At 45.9% G+C, this 19,966-nt stretch overlaps 1 protein-coding gene across 1 annotated transcript in view; it reads right to left on the bottom strand.

The window, feature by feature from the left end:
• Window positions 1–823: 823 nt before the first annotated feature.
• LARP4B (La ribonucleoprotein 4B) overlaps window positions 824–19,966 on the bottom strand; it is a 99,309-nt gene continuing 80,166 nt past the window's right edge. Inside the window, exons 15-17 of the mRNA XM_045006217.1 lie at window positions 18,584–18,708; window positions 11,325–11,433; window positions 824–4,699 (exon numbers count right to left, since the gene is read on the bottom strand). Coding sequence (XP_044862152.1) covers window positions 4,418–4,699; window positions 11,325–11,433; window positions 18,584–18,708 — 516 coding nt within the window. The 3' untranslated portion in view covers window positions 824–4,417. The remainder of the gene's footprint in view (window positions 4,700–11,324; window positions 11,434–18,583; window positions 18,709–19,966) is intronic.

The following is a 19,966-nucleotide window of genomic DNA, read 5'->3' as shown; positions in this document are numbered from 1 at the left end:
GCTGGTCAACAATGGCATCCCAAATGTTTCTCCCTCTGTAAGAGCTGCCATTAGTGGTGGCAATAGGGGAAACGGAAAGAACAGATAGACATTCAGGTGTCCGCCTAGCAAAAAGCATCCAATGACGGTTAGAGAGCACTATTCTACCACATACAGATCTCATTGGGAGTTCAGTGCTCTAAAGGCTCTTTAATATACAACACATGCTAAAACATTAAGACTTGCTGGGTAACCCAGTATCTATTTTTCTAACAAACTTGGTCCTTGCAACTTGTAAATACTAAATGCAGCCAATTCATATGCTGGACTAAAAGAAATAAAAAGGACTTCAATTATTTGGTTTTATGTGTTTTTTTTTTTAAACCTAGAAGGCAGAGTATCCAAAACACTTTTTCCATTTAATAAAATAGCCAAACAACGTAATTGAGGTAGTGCCTTACGGTTTTCTAGACTGAAAGAGTCATGCACCAGGACACTAAGTTTCAATCCAAAATTGAAGCCCAAAATATTGAGACAATCATAAATCCCCAAAAGGGGTTGCAATGGAAGCATTCATAAAAAGATCAATGTACACAAGCACCACTCCTACATCAACTGATTCCTAACGAAGGCGTGCAATTGTTTGCTCGTCTTTTTAAATTGTGAAGACGTTTTTACGAGTCTTAATCTTTACACCATGGTTTATAAAGTCATTTCAAATCTATTCACAGCAGAGAAACATCCATAATATAAAGCAATGTTGACACAACATACTCTCCACAAATCTGAGCAAAAAAGGTAGTGACTGATACCGTTGAACCGTTTAATTAAAAAAAATCAAGAATTCAACAGTGCCTAAATCTTTATTTTTCATAACCTACATATTTTTCAAATTAGACAGTTTTACATTTTATGACACAAAAGGAAACTTAAATTACCAAGAGTTTACATGTAAGCTTGATTCCAGTCTTAATGGAAGAAGTAGAACAAAAACAAAAACCCTCAAAAAAGCTTCCATATTACACTTCTATGTCATGAATTGGCAGCTGTTAGCTCTCCTTGAAAGTCTTCGATTGTCTGCTGCTATTAGTGTAATAGGTTACAAAGCACATAAAAATCCCTAACCGTCGCTAGCTGAAGGAGATAGAGATAGGTATGCACCATTACAGTCAGTTGTTGCTTGTGATACACTGCATCGCACCCACAAACAAGGGCCTTTCCATATTAACTGCTGAATCTTCAGAAGATAATACAGCAACATAAAAGTTTGCCACCTTCCACTGATTTCTAAGTGGCAAATTATGATGTCATGGTGGGGACTGATCTGAAATGAAATTCACATTATGTCTCAAAAGCAACCTTTGTTTCAAATACAGATCCTGTGTTAACTTGTTTTATACTTCCAAATAAAAAGCATCACCACACAATCCTACAAGTTAAAATGCCAATTTTAATTACTTTATCTCTGAACCTGTAACTCAGATACTGCTTTCTGGGAGAATTTTTTCCTTTTCACTTTTTAAAAGCCACATGTTAATAGCTATAGGAACCATAGCAACAGTCTGCATGCAACATCACAACTTTCTACTCTGAAAGTCCATTTTGTCACTGAGTGGAAAAATCTCAAAGTAAATGCAGCAAAGATAAGTTTTTGTATATTATATACAGCTACTTGGCAGGTCACTTTTGCTTATTTTTAAAAAGCTATAAAACCACATCAGAGCAAAGGTTAAACTCCTGTTGCAACAGACTGTTGCTGGGTAAGCAGTAATTACAGTGTATTGACCTAGTACAAATGGCAGCAGAATACATTAGAACAGCACAACACAATCCGCTGGTCTCAATATATATTACCTTATGTCCCAGTTGGCTATTATGATTAGCTGTACACTGTTGCTGTAAGTGACCGTTTTGTATTGTTTGCAGCTGTTGAGGTTTATACTTTCAGCAGGCAAACAACAAATCACACAGCTGGCCTAAACCATATACAAGTCTAGCTGCCATTTTCACTGCCCACTGGGGAAAGGATAAGAATATTAAAATCCAATGACAGAACCGGTTTCTAAATTTTGGTGACGTTCACTGTTGTCAGAGTCTTAGCTCCTCCAACAGAATTCAAAGTGTGCTTTTTAACCAAGGAACAACCACATCCCATCTTGCCCATTTGCGGTACAAAGCAGGCTGGATTTAAAAGGTCAATTCATTGCCATCAGAGATCTGCAGTATAAAAACTGCTTTTTTTTTTTTTAAAATACACAGCCATATTCAAGCTTATTATCCATCTAGGTAAGCATGGATACTCTCCCTGGAAGAGGCGGTCAAATAAGCTTCAGGGTGTTTTTTCCTGGCAATTTGAACTATTATACCAATGAATTTATTTGATTTTATTACTGGGATTTTTAAAATTTCAGTTGAACGGCGAGAGTGCCAGAGTTGCCTATTTACATTATGCTAGGGAACACCTATTGGTTGAAATGCACACTTTTAGAGAGACTATTATGAAAACATTTGAGGGCTTTGAAATAAGACCTTCTTTCCATTTCCCTTTTGCAGTGAAGAGGCAGAGTCAGTTCAGCACACCAGAATAAAATAAAAGAAACAAAACAACAAATTAAAGTAATATTCAAACCACAACATTTAGTTTATCTACATCCAGCTCAACAGCAACATTTATAATATATCAATAATTTTTATCAGTTTTTTTTCTTTAGGGTACCTTTTTATATGTTCTGATTATTTACAACTGTACAAGCAAAGCACACACTTCCAAGTGCACATATTTAATACAGTATTGACTATTTGCATTTACAGATTTTTCAACAATCTGAAAAAGATCAACTGTTTAAGATCTTTAAGGTATATTACAAAAACTGCTGCTAGTTCCTGTACTACAGTATGTTTACCCAGTAAGACCAGTGACAATAGATACATACTGTAACTGAGTAATTCTGTAATTAACTCATGCTAACCCTTAAGGGGGGTCAGACTTCATTAACTCTAAGCTGTCTTATACAAAAGTTAAGGCAAAGTCATTTTCAAGTTTAAATAAAATTCAAGTCTTTAAATATTGGATGGAAATAATTCTTTAAAAAAATCAGTTGTTTAAACAAACATTTTTGTGGAATAAACTGTACTGTTATATTCAGCAGGAAAGAGGTTTATCTGACCTGCCTGCTATTTAAACACTTAAAGAAAATTTTTAGCCATTTTAAAACAAAAATAATTTATATTCAACTTTATTAGAAGCTTGCTAATTTAGTGCATCCTTGTCCTTCAGAAAGCGCATCACTTCTAAAGTAAATATAAGTGTGAGAAACCTCATCCCAGAGGTAAATAGCAGGGATCTCTTCCTCCACCACAAAAAACACATACCATTATCTCAAGGTTTGAAAAATTTAAATCCACATGCCAATGCTTGTAGTTACAGGAAGACGTCAACACTAGGCTGACTAAGATATGAACTCTTTCAAAGAGCACTTGGGGCCAAGTTTAAAAAAAAGTCTACACTAAGCACAGGGATAAACTAGAAAGTACAGTAATGACTAGTTAACTCCATCCTGGTGAGGGGGAAGTTTAGATCATCACAAGAACACTACTGTGCTTTCTTGTGATAACAGCCATTAGCAGGCTTCACCACTATATAAGCTCACAACCTCACAATTTTTTTCTATTCACAATGTGCTTTGTATTTGGAAATTATAGTATTCATTTTATTCTGGAGTGAGAAGCTGGTTACTTGCTTGCAGTACATCCAAACACAAATATTTTAGAAAAATCTCTACTGGTGCTCTCTGGAGGACTTACTTTTTTTGTAGAAGACATCAAAAAAGATTAGTTTTTAAAAAATGCTATAGTTAACTATTAGTTTAACCTAAAAGTGCAAGTTTATTAACTGATACTTGGAACAGCAGCCCAATAAAAAAAATCCTCAAGGTCATATTCATACTATTTTGTATGATACACTTTTTTTCATGCTCTATGCTAGCTGCCATTATCAGTCTTTTGGACATTTTAGAGATATAGTTACTTGCAGACCAGTTTATTAAAAAAATTGCAGCAGCACAGTTCTGCTTAATAGTTCAGGAATACTCACTATATTGAGCTTGTATTCACATTGCCACAAGGAGGCTTGATAAAAAAATTGATTTTTTTAAGATAACACATTTTCTATCTTGAAAATAATCAGACTTAGCATCACCTCCAGTTAAGCACCAACCTAAACATAAGGTTTAGATCAATTAAATCCTGGAAAAATAGAATGTTTGCTCAAGAGGGTAAAAAAATTATTTCATAGAAGAAAAAGCTTGCAGGCATTCTATATGCCTAGCAGCACTGCAAGCTCCCTAACCAGCAACTCATTCTCTGTACTCTGAGTGGGAACGTGGGTTTTAATTTGTGGGAAGTAGAACTCTTTTCAACCCCCTCCCAAGCATTAGTTTCACTGAGGAGACTTTGGGGGGGTGTTCTGTTCTTTATTTAAACGTTTCCCAATGGCTGGAGGGGGCGATCTGCGCCCTGACTGTCTCCTCTGGTCTTTGGGCTGTCCTGGATTTGACTTTGTGGGAGGGGGTTCTCTGTTTTTCTCTATTGTTTCTGTGGGTTTTCTTTCATCTTTCCCACAAGCTACAGTGTTTGGCTTCTGTTCTTTCTGGGGCTGCAACGTAGGTGGATCCTTAGTTGTTCTCTGGCAAATCTCTGCATAACTAGGTTTTCGTAGTTCCTGTGAAATGGAAGGTAAACACAAGACACTGAAGTTAAAACAGTATTAGTCTTCATTGTGACTATGATAATATATGCAACTACAGGGAAGATTTAGCACAATCTAGCATGTGAAGTTCATGCAAGTAGCGTTACAGCCAAGGTTGGCTGTACGCAAGAGAAATCTTCGAGTAACAGATTTATCTCTGAACAGCAGAGTATTACCTCCCATCTGAACCTGAACAAGACGGTGGGAACAGGGGTAAAGAATTCTCCTTTTAAAGTTTAACAGATATTTGCTAATACTAAGACTGCCTACTTTGGAAAAAGGGTTACCTACCTTTCATAACGGTTATTCTTTGAGATGTGTTGCTCATGTCCACTCCATGTTAGGTGTGTGCGCACCCACATGCACAGTTGTCAGAAATTTTCCCCTTAGCAGTATCCATAAGGCGGCTCTGGCGCCCCCTCTAGTCCCATGCTCATGTGCCAGTATAATGGGTGCCGCCAGCCCCGCACCCTCTCAGTTCCTTCTTGCTGTCAACTCAGACAGCGGGGAAGGAGGGCAGGTCATGGAATGGACATGAGCAACATCTCAAAGAACAGTTAAAAAAGGTAGATAATCATTTTTTCTTCAAGTGCTTGCTCACGTCGATTCCATGTTAGGTGACTCACAAGCAGTAACCATGGAAGTGGGCTCGCAGTTCATGGTTGTGCGGCTTGCAACACTGCTTTGCCAAAGCTGGTGTCATTCCAGGCCTGCTGGGTGATGGTGTAGTTGGACATGAAGGTATGGACCTACGACCAGGTAGCAGATCTACAGATATCTTGAATTGGTACCTGCACGAAGAAAGCTGCTGAAGAAACTTGCGCTCTAGTGGAATGGGCAGTCACGATAGCCAGTGGCGACACTGGCTTGTTCATAGCAGAACCTGATGCAGGCGGTTATCCACAGAGAGATCCTCTGAGAGGAAACAGGCAGGCCTTTCATTCTGTCTACCTCTGTGATGAAAAGCTGTGTCAACTTATGGAAGGGTTTAGTTCTCTTGATGTAGAAGGCTAAAGCCCGTCTAACATTCAAATTGTGTAACTGTTGGACTGGTGAGGCTTCAGGAGGATGACCAGTAGGAAGATGTCCTGATTATAGGACACTGAATGCTGGATAGGGGGGTAGCTGGACTTTATCCTTATAAAAAAACATGAAGGCGTGTTCTGACATGAAAGCTCTGATCTTGGAGAACTGTTGGTCCAAAGTGATTGCTACCAGGAAGGCCACCTTCCACAAGAGAAGCAGCAGAGAGCAGGATGCCAATGGCTGAAAGGGAGGACCTGTGAGCCGAGAGAGAACCAGATTCAAGTCCCACGGAAGGATTGGATCACGGATCTGAGGGTAGAGCCTCTCCAAGCCTTTCAAGAACCTGAGCATAATTTTGTGAGAGAAGACTGATCTGCCCTGGATCAGAGGATGAAAAGCTGAGATAGCTGCCAAATGCACCCTGACTGATGAAAAGGCCAAGCCTTGGAGTTTGAAGGTGAAGCAGGTAGTCCAGGATGGATTGAAGCGTGGACTTGGAGGGGGAAGACCCAACTGGTAAAGTGTTTCCACTTGGCCAGGTAGATCGCCCTGCTGGAGGGCTTCCTACTATCCAGCAGGATGTGCTGCACATGAGCCGAGCAGGCCCGTTCCTCAGCATATAGCCATGCAGAAGCCACACTGTCAGACAAAGGGATACTGGGTTTGGGTGGAGCAGATGGCTCTGGTTCCATGAAAGTAGGTCCGTTCAGCAGTTCAAGCTATAGAGAGATCCACACGCGTGCCGAACCAATGCTGTCAAGGCCACGCTGGAGCCATCATGATTTTTGCCTTGCCTCTCAATCTTCAAGAGGATCTCGTGCAGCACGGGTATTGGTGGGAAAGTGTATAGAAATGCCTGTCCACAGGAACAGAAAAGTGTCTGACAGGGAACCTCTGTTGAGCCTGTCAATTTAACAAAACTGCTGATACTTCCTGTTCAGTCTGGACGCAAACCAGTCCACCTGGGGAGTCCCCTGTGGGTGGAATGACCACTGGAGGCAAGATGAGAAGGACCTGCTGAGGAGATCTGCCAGTGAATTCCTAGCCCCCAGGAGGTGCAAAACCACAAGATGAATGGAGTGCTGCATAAAGAAGTCTCTTAACCGGAGAGCATCTTGGCACAGGGCTGATAAGCAAGCTCCACCTTGTTTGTTGATGTAGAACATCGCAGTGGTATTGTCAGGATTTGAACAACTCTGCCCATCAGGTAGGGAAGAAACGCCTGGTAGGCCAAGCATATCACCCTGAGTTCCCTGACATTTATATGGAGAGAACAATCTGGAAGTAGAGAAAGAACTGACAGGGATTTGTAGGGGATCTTAATGCAAGACAGTCTCTGTTAGCAAGAGTTAGGCTAGTTGTAACCCTAATAACGCAAGATTTGTAGAAGCGATTATTGTGTGAAGTGAATGGGAAAGAACTGTGGGAGAAGTTGTTGCAACCTTGTGTTGATGACGAATGTAAATTGGCATCTAAATAGAAGTGAGAAAAATAAGATAACAGGATGACCTATGTATAAACAAAATGCAGCTGTTGCTTATTATTGTATGTAACAAAAGGTACAAATGCTCGCTGTAATTGTTTATCTTTTAAAGAGACCTGCCTGTGTCCTAGCACACACTCTCCCTCTTTGCAACTGCTTGAGAATAAATAAAGTATCTGACTATGCTGCACCCATCCAAAAAGTGACAACTGAGTTTTTCTCCGACAAATCCTATTACCAGAGACCTTGTGCACGGAGGACATCGAGGTGGGCTCACCACTCCAGATTCGACTCAGAAACCAACATCACTGATAGAGATGGGGCTGTGAAAGGAATCTCTTCCAACATCAATCAAGGGTCTGTCCACCAAGCCAGGGATGACAGGATGTGCTACAGGATTGTGACCAGTAGGTCCAAATCATGTCTGCTGGGAGCGTAGATTGATGCCAGTCATATCTGCAGGGGTCTAAGGCACAGACGCGCGTGTTGGACCAAGTACATGCTACCATGTGGGCCAGCAGCTTGAGGCATACCCAGGCACTTGTGAGTGGGTGTGGCTCTTAAAAGCATGAGGAGGTCCGACATGGCTCGAAATCGGGACTCCAGCAGAAAGGCCCTGGCCTGAATCAAGTACTGCTCCTATAAACTATTTGCTGAACCGGGGCCAGAGTTGATTTCTGCTCGTTCATAAAGCAGACCTAGCTCCTGACAGGTGGCCCACAACAGATCAAGGCTGTGCTGAACCTGGGCTCATGACCTGCCTCTGACAAGCCAGTTGTCTACGTTTTGGTAGATCTGCACCCCTCAATGCCCCAGGTAAGCGGCCACTACTGCCATACACTTTGTGAAGACCCTCAGAGCAGAGGAAAGGCCGAAGGGCAGTGCCTTGAACTGGCCCACTACGAACTGGAGCAATCTTGTGCGACCATGGATAATAAAAATATGGAAATAGGTGTCCTTTAAATCTAGAGATACCAGTCTCCTGGATCCAGAGAGGAGACGACGAAGGCCAGGGAGACCACGTGGAACTTCAACTTCTTGAGGTGACGCAGGTCTAGGATGGGTCTGAGGCCCCCCCTTGGCCTTCGGGATTAGAAACTAGCAGGAATAAAACCCCTTTCCCCTCAAATCTTGAGGAATTTCCTCTACAGCCCCTACCCACCTCCTGGATGAAAAGTCTCTTGTGAAGAAGGATGGGAGGGGAAGGAGAGGTGGAGGAGAACTTCAGGGTGTAACCAGATGTTATGGTGTTGAGCACCCAAAGGTCTGAGATAATTCAGGCCCATGCAGAAAGGAATGGGGACAACCAGTGCAAAAATAAAAGGGGGTCTGGATCCTGGGGTTAGTCTGGTGTGTTGCCCTTGGGCACACCCTCAAAATGTTTGCCATGGGCCACTCGAGCAGCGAGGGGCCCAACCGTGGGGTCAAGGAGAAAGGGGAAGATTGGTGGCATTAAAAAAGTCTCTTTCATTATATAGGAGCTTTGTCGAGGTGGACCCGAGTATCTGGGCAGCAGCGGCCGGAAGTGCCTCCTTGAGGTCAGAGATGCTTAGAGCCCCAAGGAGCACAGGGTGGCCCTTGAGTCCTTCAGCCCATGCAGTCTGGTGTCCATCTGCTGCAAAAACAGGGCATCACTCTCGAATGGGAGGTCCTGGATGACAGTTGGATGTTGCTCAAGAGCTCTAAGGACTGCAGCCAGGAACTGTGTCGCATGGACACAGCAGATGCAATCGACGGCGCTGCCAAATTGGCTGCATCTAATGCTGCTTGAAGAGAGGCTATGGCCACTGCCTTGCCCTCTTCCAAAAAGGCCAAGAACTCTTGTCTTGACTCCTGGGCAGAGTCCCTGACCGTGGCCATTGAATGCCAAGTGTTGTAATCATACCGCTCCAGCAGTGCTTGCTGATTGGTGATATGTAGTTGCAGACTGGCAGTAGAATACATTTTTACATTGGCAGTAGAATACCAAAAAGGTCAAGTTTCTTAGGGTCTTTATTTTGAGGGGTTGCGCTAGATTGCCCATCTGTCCTGTTCGTTGGCAGGTGAGACCACCAGTGACCATGGGGGGCGTATGGGTGGGAGTACATGTATTCAAAGCCTTGGGCAGGGACTACTTTTTTCGCTGCCCTTTTAGATGTTGGGGGCAAAGAGGATGGCATTTGCCACAGTGCTTTGATGAGTTTTAAACTATATAGAAGGAAAAAACTCAAAGAATCTAAGAACAAATAACACTAAGGAACTTGTGAAAGCTAGGAGCATTCCAACTGTCACAGGCGGTAAGTAGGAACTGAGAGGGTGTGGGGCTGCCGGCATCCAATATACTGGTGCATGAGCAGGAGACTCCAGGAGGTTCCAAAACCATTCCTTTGCATACTGGTAAGGGAAAAATTTCCAACCATCATGCACCTAACATGGAATGGACATGGGCAAGCACTCTTAAGAAAAACTTTCCATTTAACCAGTTCTCTTCCCTCTTCTCAGATTATGATGGAAAAGGGCAGCAGTACCAAGAAAGAAGGGAGTTTGAAAAAAATGTTATTTAAAAAAAAGGGGGGGAATTTTTTTGTCAAATCAAATATCTAAATATGGAGGAGGAGGTCATCACACCAGGGAGGTCAAATTAACATATTGCCCAAAGCAGAAAGGACAAATCGATGAATCAAAAGAAAACATGGATATCTGCATACAGCACCAGAGACAGGCAAAAAAGCAGTTAAATATTCAAAGCTAACCCTACTGTCTGAGTCATTGACATGCCATCCAATTGTTGACAAGGCTCAAAGTCATCAGATGATACTTGGAGTTCTGGATAAAATAAGTGCCTCAAGCAATGTTGCCTTTATGTCTACATGGCAATGTAAGTCCAGAGTTTAAACGCAGGCTCAAACTTAACCCCTTCACTTCCATCTACACATAAATCCTGTTGATCCAGCGCTTGGACCCCAGTTCCCAGGACCCCTGGGGGTAGAGGTTTCCAGCCTGAGTAAAGCCAGCACCCAGGGTTCAAGCCCTACTGTTTTGCAATGTAGATGCAGCCCCACCAGATTTATGCTCTGGGAGACTGCCAAAAGTATCCCAAAATCCCATGGACTAACTTTTTGTCCTCTGGACTGTCAAGTTTGGTGGACAGTCAAGTTCACACACACACACTGCACCATGAACAAAGGACCAGAGTGGCCACATTTTGGGAAGGTGCTAGGAAGTCAGATATGGGTTGTTGGACTCAGGCCCACATAATGCACTGTAGACGGCAGAGCCCCAGATTGGGATCCGGTTTCAATTAGTAACCTGAGGTTACAAATGAGTGGAGATGCTCTAGCTCTAGGTTAACAAACCCAGGGTCTGCTAACTTGAGTTCTGGGCTTCCGTTGCAATGTAGACATTATTTACACATGTGCTTAAGTATTTTAGTACACAGGCTCTGCCAACACCTACAAACATCCCCTTTTGTGATCAGTAAAGTTCACCATTATACACCTTGCTGTGCCTGGAGTACACAGGCAGTGCAGTGCAGGTTTCAGTCTCCCTGATAAACATATTAGCTCTGAGTGACCGCCAAAAACTCCACAAAGGTTTGGGATAATGGATAGAGGTAGTGTTGGGGGATCTGGGGAAGTAACAGAGGAAGGAGAGGCAGCAGGGAGGGGATGGAGTGAAACCAAACTATGGGGAAAGTGGGTTAGCAAATCATAAGAGGAAACATGTTAGTTAAATGGTGCTCCCATATCAAAACTTTCTACTATGAACATAAAAAGATGACAATTGCCTAAATCGATGTTCTCTCCTTCCCAACTCCAAAATTGCACTTACTGGGGGATCAGGAAAAAAAAAAAAAAAAGCAAGCCACTCCACCTAACTGTTCCTTCTAATTCTTCAGTGAGCTGAATTTTAATCATGGAAATGCAAAAATACTCTTGCCATTTTCCTGCAAGATGTTATACAGCTCTATTATTGCAAGTCATCAGAAGAGACCTGAGGCAAGGGTCAAGATGCTGTAGGTACCAATAGACAAACAACGGAAATGCTGTACTGTTAATACAATACATCACGTGATAACACTTCCAAAAGACAGCTAGTAATATCACTTACTATGGCAGCCCCATTGACTTGTACTGATTTACATGCAGTACTGAGCGTGGAAGAAAGTCTTTCCATACTTTGTGTCTCTCTCTGCTGCTTATCGACAACCTTGGAGTCACTGCAAGCACATATCAGAAAGTGAATCTCATGAAAAGCTATCTTCATGTTTGGAGCTTGAAAAGTCAACATGTGAGCAGATTACGCATCTAAGAGTTCTTTTAAATCAGACTGATTCGGACTGCAAGAAAGTTACAGCTATCTGTGAACTGACAACTATAACAGCCTTTTAAAAGTTAATTAGCTATACATTTTAAAAAGCATATTACAGTTTAATACACAACTTAAAATAAGGAACATGCTACAAATTCTAATTAAGTTTGTATTTGTTTGAAAATGGAGATAGACCAGGACATCAAAGCTCACATTTTATCTTGCTATAATCCTAACGTCTGATTCTGCAGTCTCCAGTAAAACAGGTTGTGACACACAGTACTTGGAAACAATTCTTTTATTGTATGCACAAAGTGATATTGAATATTGCTTTGGGAGTTAGTCTATGCACTCCTTTGTTCTATAAGTGTGGGTATGTCTACAATGTAATGTACGCCAGGGTTAGAACTCAGACTCAATCTTAATCCCCTTCTGTCTACACACATATTGCACTAACGTAGGGCTCAGACCCAGGGTCCCAGAACCCCTTGGGAGTGGAAGTTCAAGCCTGAGGGCTGGTCCACACTAAGAAGCGGGGTCGAACTAGGGTACGCAAATTCTGCTATGTGAATAGCGTAGCTGAATTCGAAGTACCCTAGTTCGAACTACTTACCCGTCCAGACACCGCAGAATCGAAGTCCGCGGCTCCAAGGTCGACTCCGCCACCGCCGTTTGCAGTGGTGGCGTACCGGAGTCGACCGCGGCACTTCCGGAGATCGAACTATCGCGTCCAGATTAGACGCGATAGTTCGAACTCTGAGAAGTCGAACTCACCGCGTCGACCCGGCTGGTAAGTGTAGACTAGCCCTAAGTCAAGCCAGGACACATGGTTCAAACTCTACTACTCTTGCTTTGCAGGGTAGGCCCCACTTGACTCCTGCTCTGGGAGTCTGGCAAAAGCAACTCACAATCCCATGGGCCAACTTTCTTTGTCCTCTGGACAGTCAATCTTGATGAAAAATGGTTACCTACCTTCTGTAACTTGTTCTTCGAGATGTGTTGCTCATGTCCATTCCATTTTAGGTGTGCATGTGCCCATGTGCACAGTTGGAGATTTCTTCCTTAATGGTATCCATAGGGCTGGCTGTGCCGTCCCCTGGAGTGGTGCTCCCATGTGGAGGTATATCAGGTGCCACCAGCCCTGCACCCTCTCAGTTCCTTCGTGCTGGCAACTCTGACAGAAGGGTAGGAGAGCAAGTAATGGAACGGACATGAGCAACACATCTTGAAGAACAGTTACAAAAAAGGTAGGTAACCATTTTTTCTTCGAGAGAGCTTACTCATGGCTATTCCATGTTAGATGACTCACAAGCAGTATCCACAGAGGTGGGCTTGGAGTTCACATGCAGTACTGCCCTACCGAAGCCAGCATCGTCCCAGGCCTGCTGGGTAAGGGCATAGTGGGACGTAAAAGTGTGGATAGACAACTAGGTGGCTGCCCTACAGATGTCCTGGATAGGCACATGGGCCAGAAATGCCGCCCAGGAGGCCTGCACCCTGGTAGAGTCGGTGGTGACGATCACCAGGTGCGGCACCTTCGCTTGGTTGTAGCAGAAGCAAACGCAAGCAGTGATCCAAAAAAATTCTTTGAGTGGATACCAGGTGACCTTTCATCCTGTCGGCCACAGCAATGAACAGTTGCATCGACTTATGGAATGACTTGGTCCTATCCACACAGAAGGCCAGAGCCTTCCTGACGTCCAGGGTGGGTAGCCTGCACTCATCTTCTGACTTATGCGGCTTTGGAAAGAAGACCAGTAAGTAAATGTCCTGGCTCAAATGAAACTGAGCAACTACTTTAGGACGAAAAGTTGTGTGTGGCCTTAGCTAGACCTTGTCCTTGTATAAGATGTGTACGGTGGCTCCGAGGTGAGCACCTGAATCTTGGATACCGGGTGGACACTGCAACCAGGAACACGACCTTCCAAGAGAGGAAGAGACCCCAGGAAGCCAGGGGCTCAAAGGGAGGACCCGTGAGCTGAGACAGCACCAGATTCAAGTCCCATGGAGGGACAGGGTCTCTGACTTGCAGGCAGAGGCCACTCCAGGCCCTTAAGGAATCTGGCTGTGATATCCTGAGCAAAAAAACCAGACCTACCCTAAAATGGCAGGTGAAAGGCTGAAATGGCTGCTAGATCAGTGGCTCAATTTTTTTTTTTTTTTTTTTAACTGGCAATCCCTTTCACACACCAAGTCTCTGAGTGAGACCCCCCCCTTATAGATTAAAAACACATATTTAACACTATTATAAATGCTGGAGGCAAAGCAGGGTTTGGGGTGGAGGCTGACAGCTCGCAAACCCCCATGTAAAAACCTCGTGACTCCCTGAGGGGTCCCGACCCCCAGTTCGAGAACCTCTGCGCTAGATGGACCTTGATCGATGAGAGGGACAAACACTGGAGCTTGAAATGCAGGAGGTAGTCCAGAATAAACTGCAGCGAAGCCCACTCGGGACAAACATGTTTGTCCACAATCCGACAGGTGAACAGTCTCTATGTGGCCAGGTAGGTTGCTCTGGTGGAGGACTTCTTGCTTCCCAACAGAACACACTGAACCTCTGCCGAGCACTGCTGCTCCTGTGTGTTTAAAAATGCAGCTGCCAAGCCATCAGTTATATCGCTGCCAGGTTGGGGTGCAGAAGACTGCCATGGTTCTGGGACAACAGGTCCGATCTGAGCAGTAGCTGGAATGGGGTTACCACCAAGATGTCCAGCAAGAAGCTGAACTAGTGTTGGCGTGGCCACGCTGACGCTATGAGGATGATCCTCGCCCTGTCCTGTTTGATCTTCATGAGGACCCTAGGCAGCAACGGTACCGGAGTGAAGGCGTACATCAGACCCTCTGACCATGGGAGCAGAAAGGCATCAGACAGGGCTCCTCCTCCAATCGAGCAGAAGACTTGGCACTTCCTGTTCACATCCAGGCAGAACAAGTCCACCCGGGGAGTTCCCCACCTGCAGGAGATGGAGCTGACCACCTCCAGATGAAGGGACACTAGTGGCGAGATGAGAATGTCCTGCTGAGGTGATCTGCCAACATGTTCTTGGACCCTGGAAAATGAGTGGCTATGAGATGGACATGGTACTGTAGACAGATGGCTTCCTGGCAAAGGGTTGATGACCTGGTTCTGCGCATTCTGTTGATTGATATGAAGGGAACGATTGCGCCCTATGACTTTGGAGGTTGAGATGGCCGAGGTGGGTTCCCCAGCCCAGGTCTGAGGCATCAGAGGCAAGGGTCACCAATGAAGACGGGGCTGTGAAGGAAACACCTTCCAAACAGTGACAATGGATCCTGCTACCAGATGAAGGATGCCAATACGCTGTCCAGAATCCTGACCACCTGGTCCCTGCTGTGCTGGCTGGGGACATAGACCGATGTCAGCAGAGATCTGAGGTGGAGTCGTGCATGCTAGACCATACAAGTACATGCTGCCATGTGGGCGGTAGTGAGTAGGTGGGCTCACAGGCCCGCAATGAAGTCCACTATGGCCTGGAATTAAGACCTGGTGAGGAAGGCCATGGCCTGAGTGGAGTCGAAGACCACTCTGATGAACTCTATGCATTGTACCAGGGTTAAGATTGACTTTTTTCTCGTTTATCATCAACCCCAGGTGTCGACACGTGGAACAGACCAGGCTAAGATGCTTCGGCACCTGATCCACATACTGACCCTTTATCAACCAGGCATCGAGGTACAGGTATATTTGGACTCCCCAACATCACAGGTAAGCAGCTACTAGCACTATACATTTTGTGAATACCCTCAGCTGACGAAAGACCAAAAGGCATTGCCATAAACTGGAAATGGTGCCATCCCAACATGAAGTGGAGGAAGCGCCATTGCCCTGGGAAGATGGAACTATGAGTCCTTTAAATCGAGGGTGGCAAACCAGTCTCCTGGATCCAGGGACAGGATTATGGAGGCCAGGGAGACCATGCGAAACTTCAACTTCTGGAGGCGATGCAGGTCTAAGGAAGGGTCTGAGGCCCCCCTTTGCCTTTGGAATTAGGAAGTAGCGGGAGTAGAATCTTCTGACTTCTATGTTTTGAGGAACCTTTTCCACTGCCCCCAGGTGCAGTAGGTTTTTGACCTCCTGAATGAGGAGTTGCTCATGAGAAGGGTCCCTAAAGAGGGATGGAGAAGGGGGTAGGAGGGCTGGTCGGCTGTCAACTGCAAGGTGTAGCCTGAAGAAACCGTGTCTAGCACCCAGCAGCCCAAGGTGACATGGGATCTTGCTGATCAGAAAGGGCAGAGGCTGTTGAGGAAAGGGAGGGTTGGATCCAGTACATTGGCTGGGGCACTGTCCTCGAGCGCACCCAAAATGACTTCTTCTGGCCTTCAGGTTGGGCAGCTGGGCGGGAAGATGGGTAGCGTCTGTTAAGCCCTTTGTCCTTGTCCTTTCTTCTGTAGGAGCCAGACCTGGGAGCCCTCCAGGACCGAGACTGTGGTGGAGGAGGCAGCGGCGGGTGGAACGGCTTTGTGGACTGCTGAGGGGTGTGCAAACCCAGGGTTGGAGGGTGACTCAGGAGTCCTTGAGACCATGGAGCCTACAGTCAGCTCAGAAAAGAGTCCCAAATCCCCATGTATTGTGGTCTGCATCTCCTGGAATAGCCCAGAAGCCCGCAACCAGGAGCTACATTGCATGGCCACCTCCGACGCAGCCACCATGGCAGCCAAGTCCATCGCGTTCCAGGCCATCTGGAGGACTCCACGGGCCACCATCGTGCCTTCGCTCACCAATGCGGCGAACTCTTGGGCACCATCCTGTGGGAGGGCTTCTGTGAACTTACTGAGGAAGTTCCACAGGTTAAAATTATAAAGTCCCAGCAGGGCCTGGGGGTCCTGGTGCCAAAGGAGCCCTCCCTGGCAAAGAAGGGGGTGACACCATCCCTCAGGCCACTCAACTGTCAGTTGTCTGTGGACCCTTCCACACCAGCAGTCCCCTTTAAGGAGCACCAGGCCTTCCTTAAACGAGTTGCAGAGAATCTGGGCTTGCAAATTGAAGAGGTCGCTGAAGAGGCAGACAACCTCTTCAATGTCATCTCAGCCACCAAACCGGCAAAAATTGTATTGCCCATCCACCCAGTGGTGATCTAAATAGCCAAGCTCATGTGGCAAACATCCTCATCCATTCCGCCAACATCCAACAAAGCGGAAAGGGCAAAACCTGCAAAGGGCTTTGAGTATCTGTATACTTATCCCCCCCACAGCAAATGAAAGGGACAGACAAGGGCCACCCCAGCGGAACGGCCAAAACTAAGGAGGCCAAGAGATTCAACTTATTCGGGAGAAAAGTTTTTTGATGTCCAGCTTACAGTTTAGGGCAGTGGTGGGCAACCTGCGGCCTGCAAGACAGTTTGTTTACGTTGACCGTCCGCAGGCAGGGCTGCCTGCAGCTCCCAGTGGCCTGTGCTCCGATTGTGGCTGGCTTGTGTGATGCAGTCAGGGAGGGTTCGGAGTACTGGACCAGCATCACTGGCACCCCTCATGGATTCCAGTACTGCCACGGGGGGTGGGGGGGGAGGAGGATGGACAGACCATGGCCCCTTCTGCGTTGGCACTGCAGCCGGTGCCCCCTCAGTCTCCCATATGGGAGAGGAGTTGCCCCACATTGGGGCTAAAGTTGCAGTCCGATCCTGACCACTGCGCCCCTCCGGAGACCATGGTGGGGCTGTCGAGGCCAGAGTCTGCTTACTGACCCCGGTAGGTGAATGATGGGGAGTAGCGCCACCTGCTGGAGGAGCGGTACTGGGGCAAGTGAGTTACAAATGATTTTGATGCTGAAGTCCTAGGTTAACAAAGCCACTAACTTGCTAACTCAAGTTCTACTAAAATAGGGCATACATTTCAGGGTAAACATTCCCTGCAAGATGGTTTAAAGCAGGGGTGGGGCAGAAATAAAAAAAATCAGTTGTGGGCCACACAGCCATGCAGAGGGATGCGTGCACAGGCTCAGAGCTTCCCCTAGGCCAGGGGTGAGCAAACTTTTTGGCCTGAGGGCCACATCTGGGTGGGGAAATTGCATGCAGGGCCATGAATGTAGGGCTGGGACAGGAGGTTGGGGTGTGGGAGGGGGTGAGGTGTGCAGGAAGGGGCTCAGGGCAAGGGGTTGGGTGCAGGAGGGATGCGGCAGGCAGGGGATTCAGGAGAGGGGGTTGAGCTGCAGGAGGGGTTCAGGGTGCGGGTTCTGGCCAGGCACCGCTTTCCTTGAGCAGCTCTGGGGTGGCAGTGGCGCAGCGGGGCTTAAGGCAGGCTCCCTGCCTGCCCTGGCCCCATGCTGCTCCGGAAGTGGCTGATACCAAGTCCCTGTGGCCCCTGGGGGTGGGGGCAGAGGGCTCCGTGCACCGCCCTCGCCTTTGGGTACCTCCCTCGAAGCTCCCATTGGCTACAGTTCCCTGCTCCCAATCAATGGGAGCTGCAGAGGGTGGTGCCTGCAGGCGAGGGCAGCATGCAGAACCCTTTGCCTCCCCTCATGCCCCCCCCAGGAGGCACTTCCCTGATTGCCCCTGCACCTAGGGGCCGCTGGAACATGCTGTTCACTTCTGGGAAGTGCACGGAGTCGATTGGACTTCTAACAGCCTGGCAACCCTAGCTTCCCACACTGGGGGGCGACCTAACATCTGTGGCTTCCAGCCCCGCAGGTCGGGGGCGGGGAAAGAGGGGAGAAAGAGGGCCCCTGAGGCTTAGGGCTTCTTGCTCATGGTGTGGAAACTTGCCGCAGGTCGGACGAAATGAAGCAGCAGGCAGGATTCGGCCCACAGCCCGTAGGTTCCTCATCCCTGGCTTAAAGTATTCTTTATGCCATTTTATTAAACGTTTACAGATATTAAGAATCAAGACTAAGCAATTCGTTAGCACCTATAAAGTGTGCACATTTATTACATGATAAACAATAAGCTAATGCCTTCTGCTTTATGTATAGTTCACATGAGATATTGTTACTCCATTCTTTGATTAAGGATTGAATAGCTAGTTACACAGTGTACCTAACCTTTTGAAAATGCAAACTCTTGATTCAGAAAAGAATAATTATAGGCATGTAATTAAATCCTTACTCAGGAGACTGGGATGGGGAAGGAGACCTTTCAAACGTCCCAGACAGAGCAGGAGACGCTGGCAACAATGGCTCTCGAGGAATTCCTGATGGAATAGTGTTTGTACTTGCATCCACATTTAGGTTCTAAAAAAACCAAACCAAAACAGTATGTTTAAGCAGAGAAGTGTTAGGACTGCCCTTGTTCTTGTAGGTTATTTACTTGCAAAGGAACAAGAAAACTACATGATTTACATATTAATTTATAGTGAACAGCCACAGATCAACAGGCTAATGCTGAAAATAAAGGAAGCTAAGTTAACTCTCTATTGTGGGGGGGAGGAGGAGCAGCCACGGTTTGACCATGAAGATGGTTCAGAGTCTCCCAACATCCTTTTCACCTTCAAAAAAGTGTTTACTCCTGGGGCTTTGGTCAGACAGATCCAATGGGCACAGCAATACTTGGGATCCAACAGTAGGATCCTTACTTGAAGTACCTTCTTGTGTAGCCATCTGGAACCAATGACACCATGGAAAGGTGCTGTTCTTGGGCTCTGTCCCAAAAGCCTGATTTTTAGCTGGCGAAGCCTGTTTCAATGCCTCTTAATGGGGCACCTTGACAACAGGATCACTTCTTTCAACTTGGTATTTTGCAAAGGCAAGTTCTCGGTAAGTGTCTTATGGTACCTTTTTGAGAAGAGCATGTAGGCATAACAGCCTTTAGAGAAGTGCTCTTACCCAAGGCCTAAAGGGCCCTTTTAATGCCCATCTGAAGTAGGACTGACCACTGAATATGAAAAAACCCTTAAAACTTTCCACTGCTCAAAAGACTGATCCTTCCACCTGGGCAAGGCTAAGAGGATCTACACATACTAAAATCCAAATAGCTGCAAAAGTAAAGAGAAATTTTACCCATCCTAAAACCAGCTCTACCATAATAACCAATTAAAAATATTAATTTGTCCATCGAGACAGAAGGGAGAGGTTGGCTCCGTGACCATCTTGGCAAGCAGAGAGGGGAAGTAAGGGGAGCAGAGTGTGTGTACACAGGGGATTTTTTTTGTCCTCCAACTACCACTCAGAATTGGTTCCATGTTGATGTGGCTAGGCATGAGATTCCTACAGTGGGGTCTGTAGATAGGCAAGTCCATGAAGGTGAACAGTAATCCATGAGGTGGTTATGATTCAGATCACATACTGACTATGCAGTTTCTCTGAACAAAATCAGACTTGCACTTTAGTGAAAACAAAATCACAAGCAGCTGCATGGAGCACATACATAGTCCGTGTTTAGGAATTAACTAGAGAAGAGTACCACTCTGCACCCACAATTACGTGGGGAATGGCTTGATTCTGCAAGGTACTGAACATCCTGGCCCAAATCCAACACAGCACTTATGCACAT

Source organism: Mauremys mutica, chromosome 2 (assembly GCF_020497125.1).
Source record: "Mauremys mutica isolate MM-2020 ecotype Southern chromosome 2, ASM2049712v1, whole genome shotgun sequence".
Lineage (NCBI taxonomy): Eukaryota > Metazoa > Chordata > Testudines > Geoemydidae > Mauremys > Mauremys mutica.
This window is presented reverse-complemented; position numbering and strand designations above follow the sequence as displayed.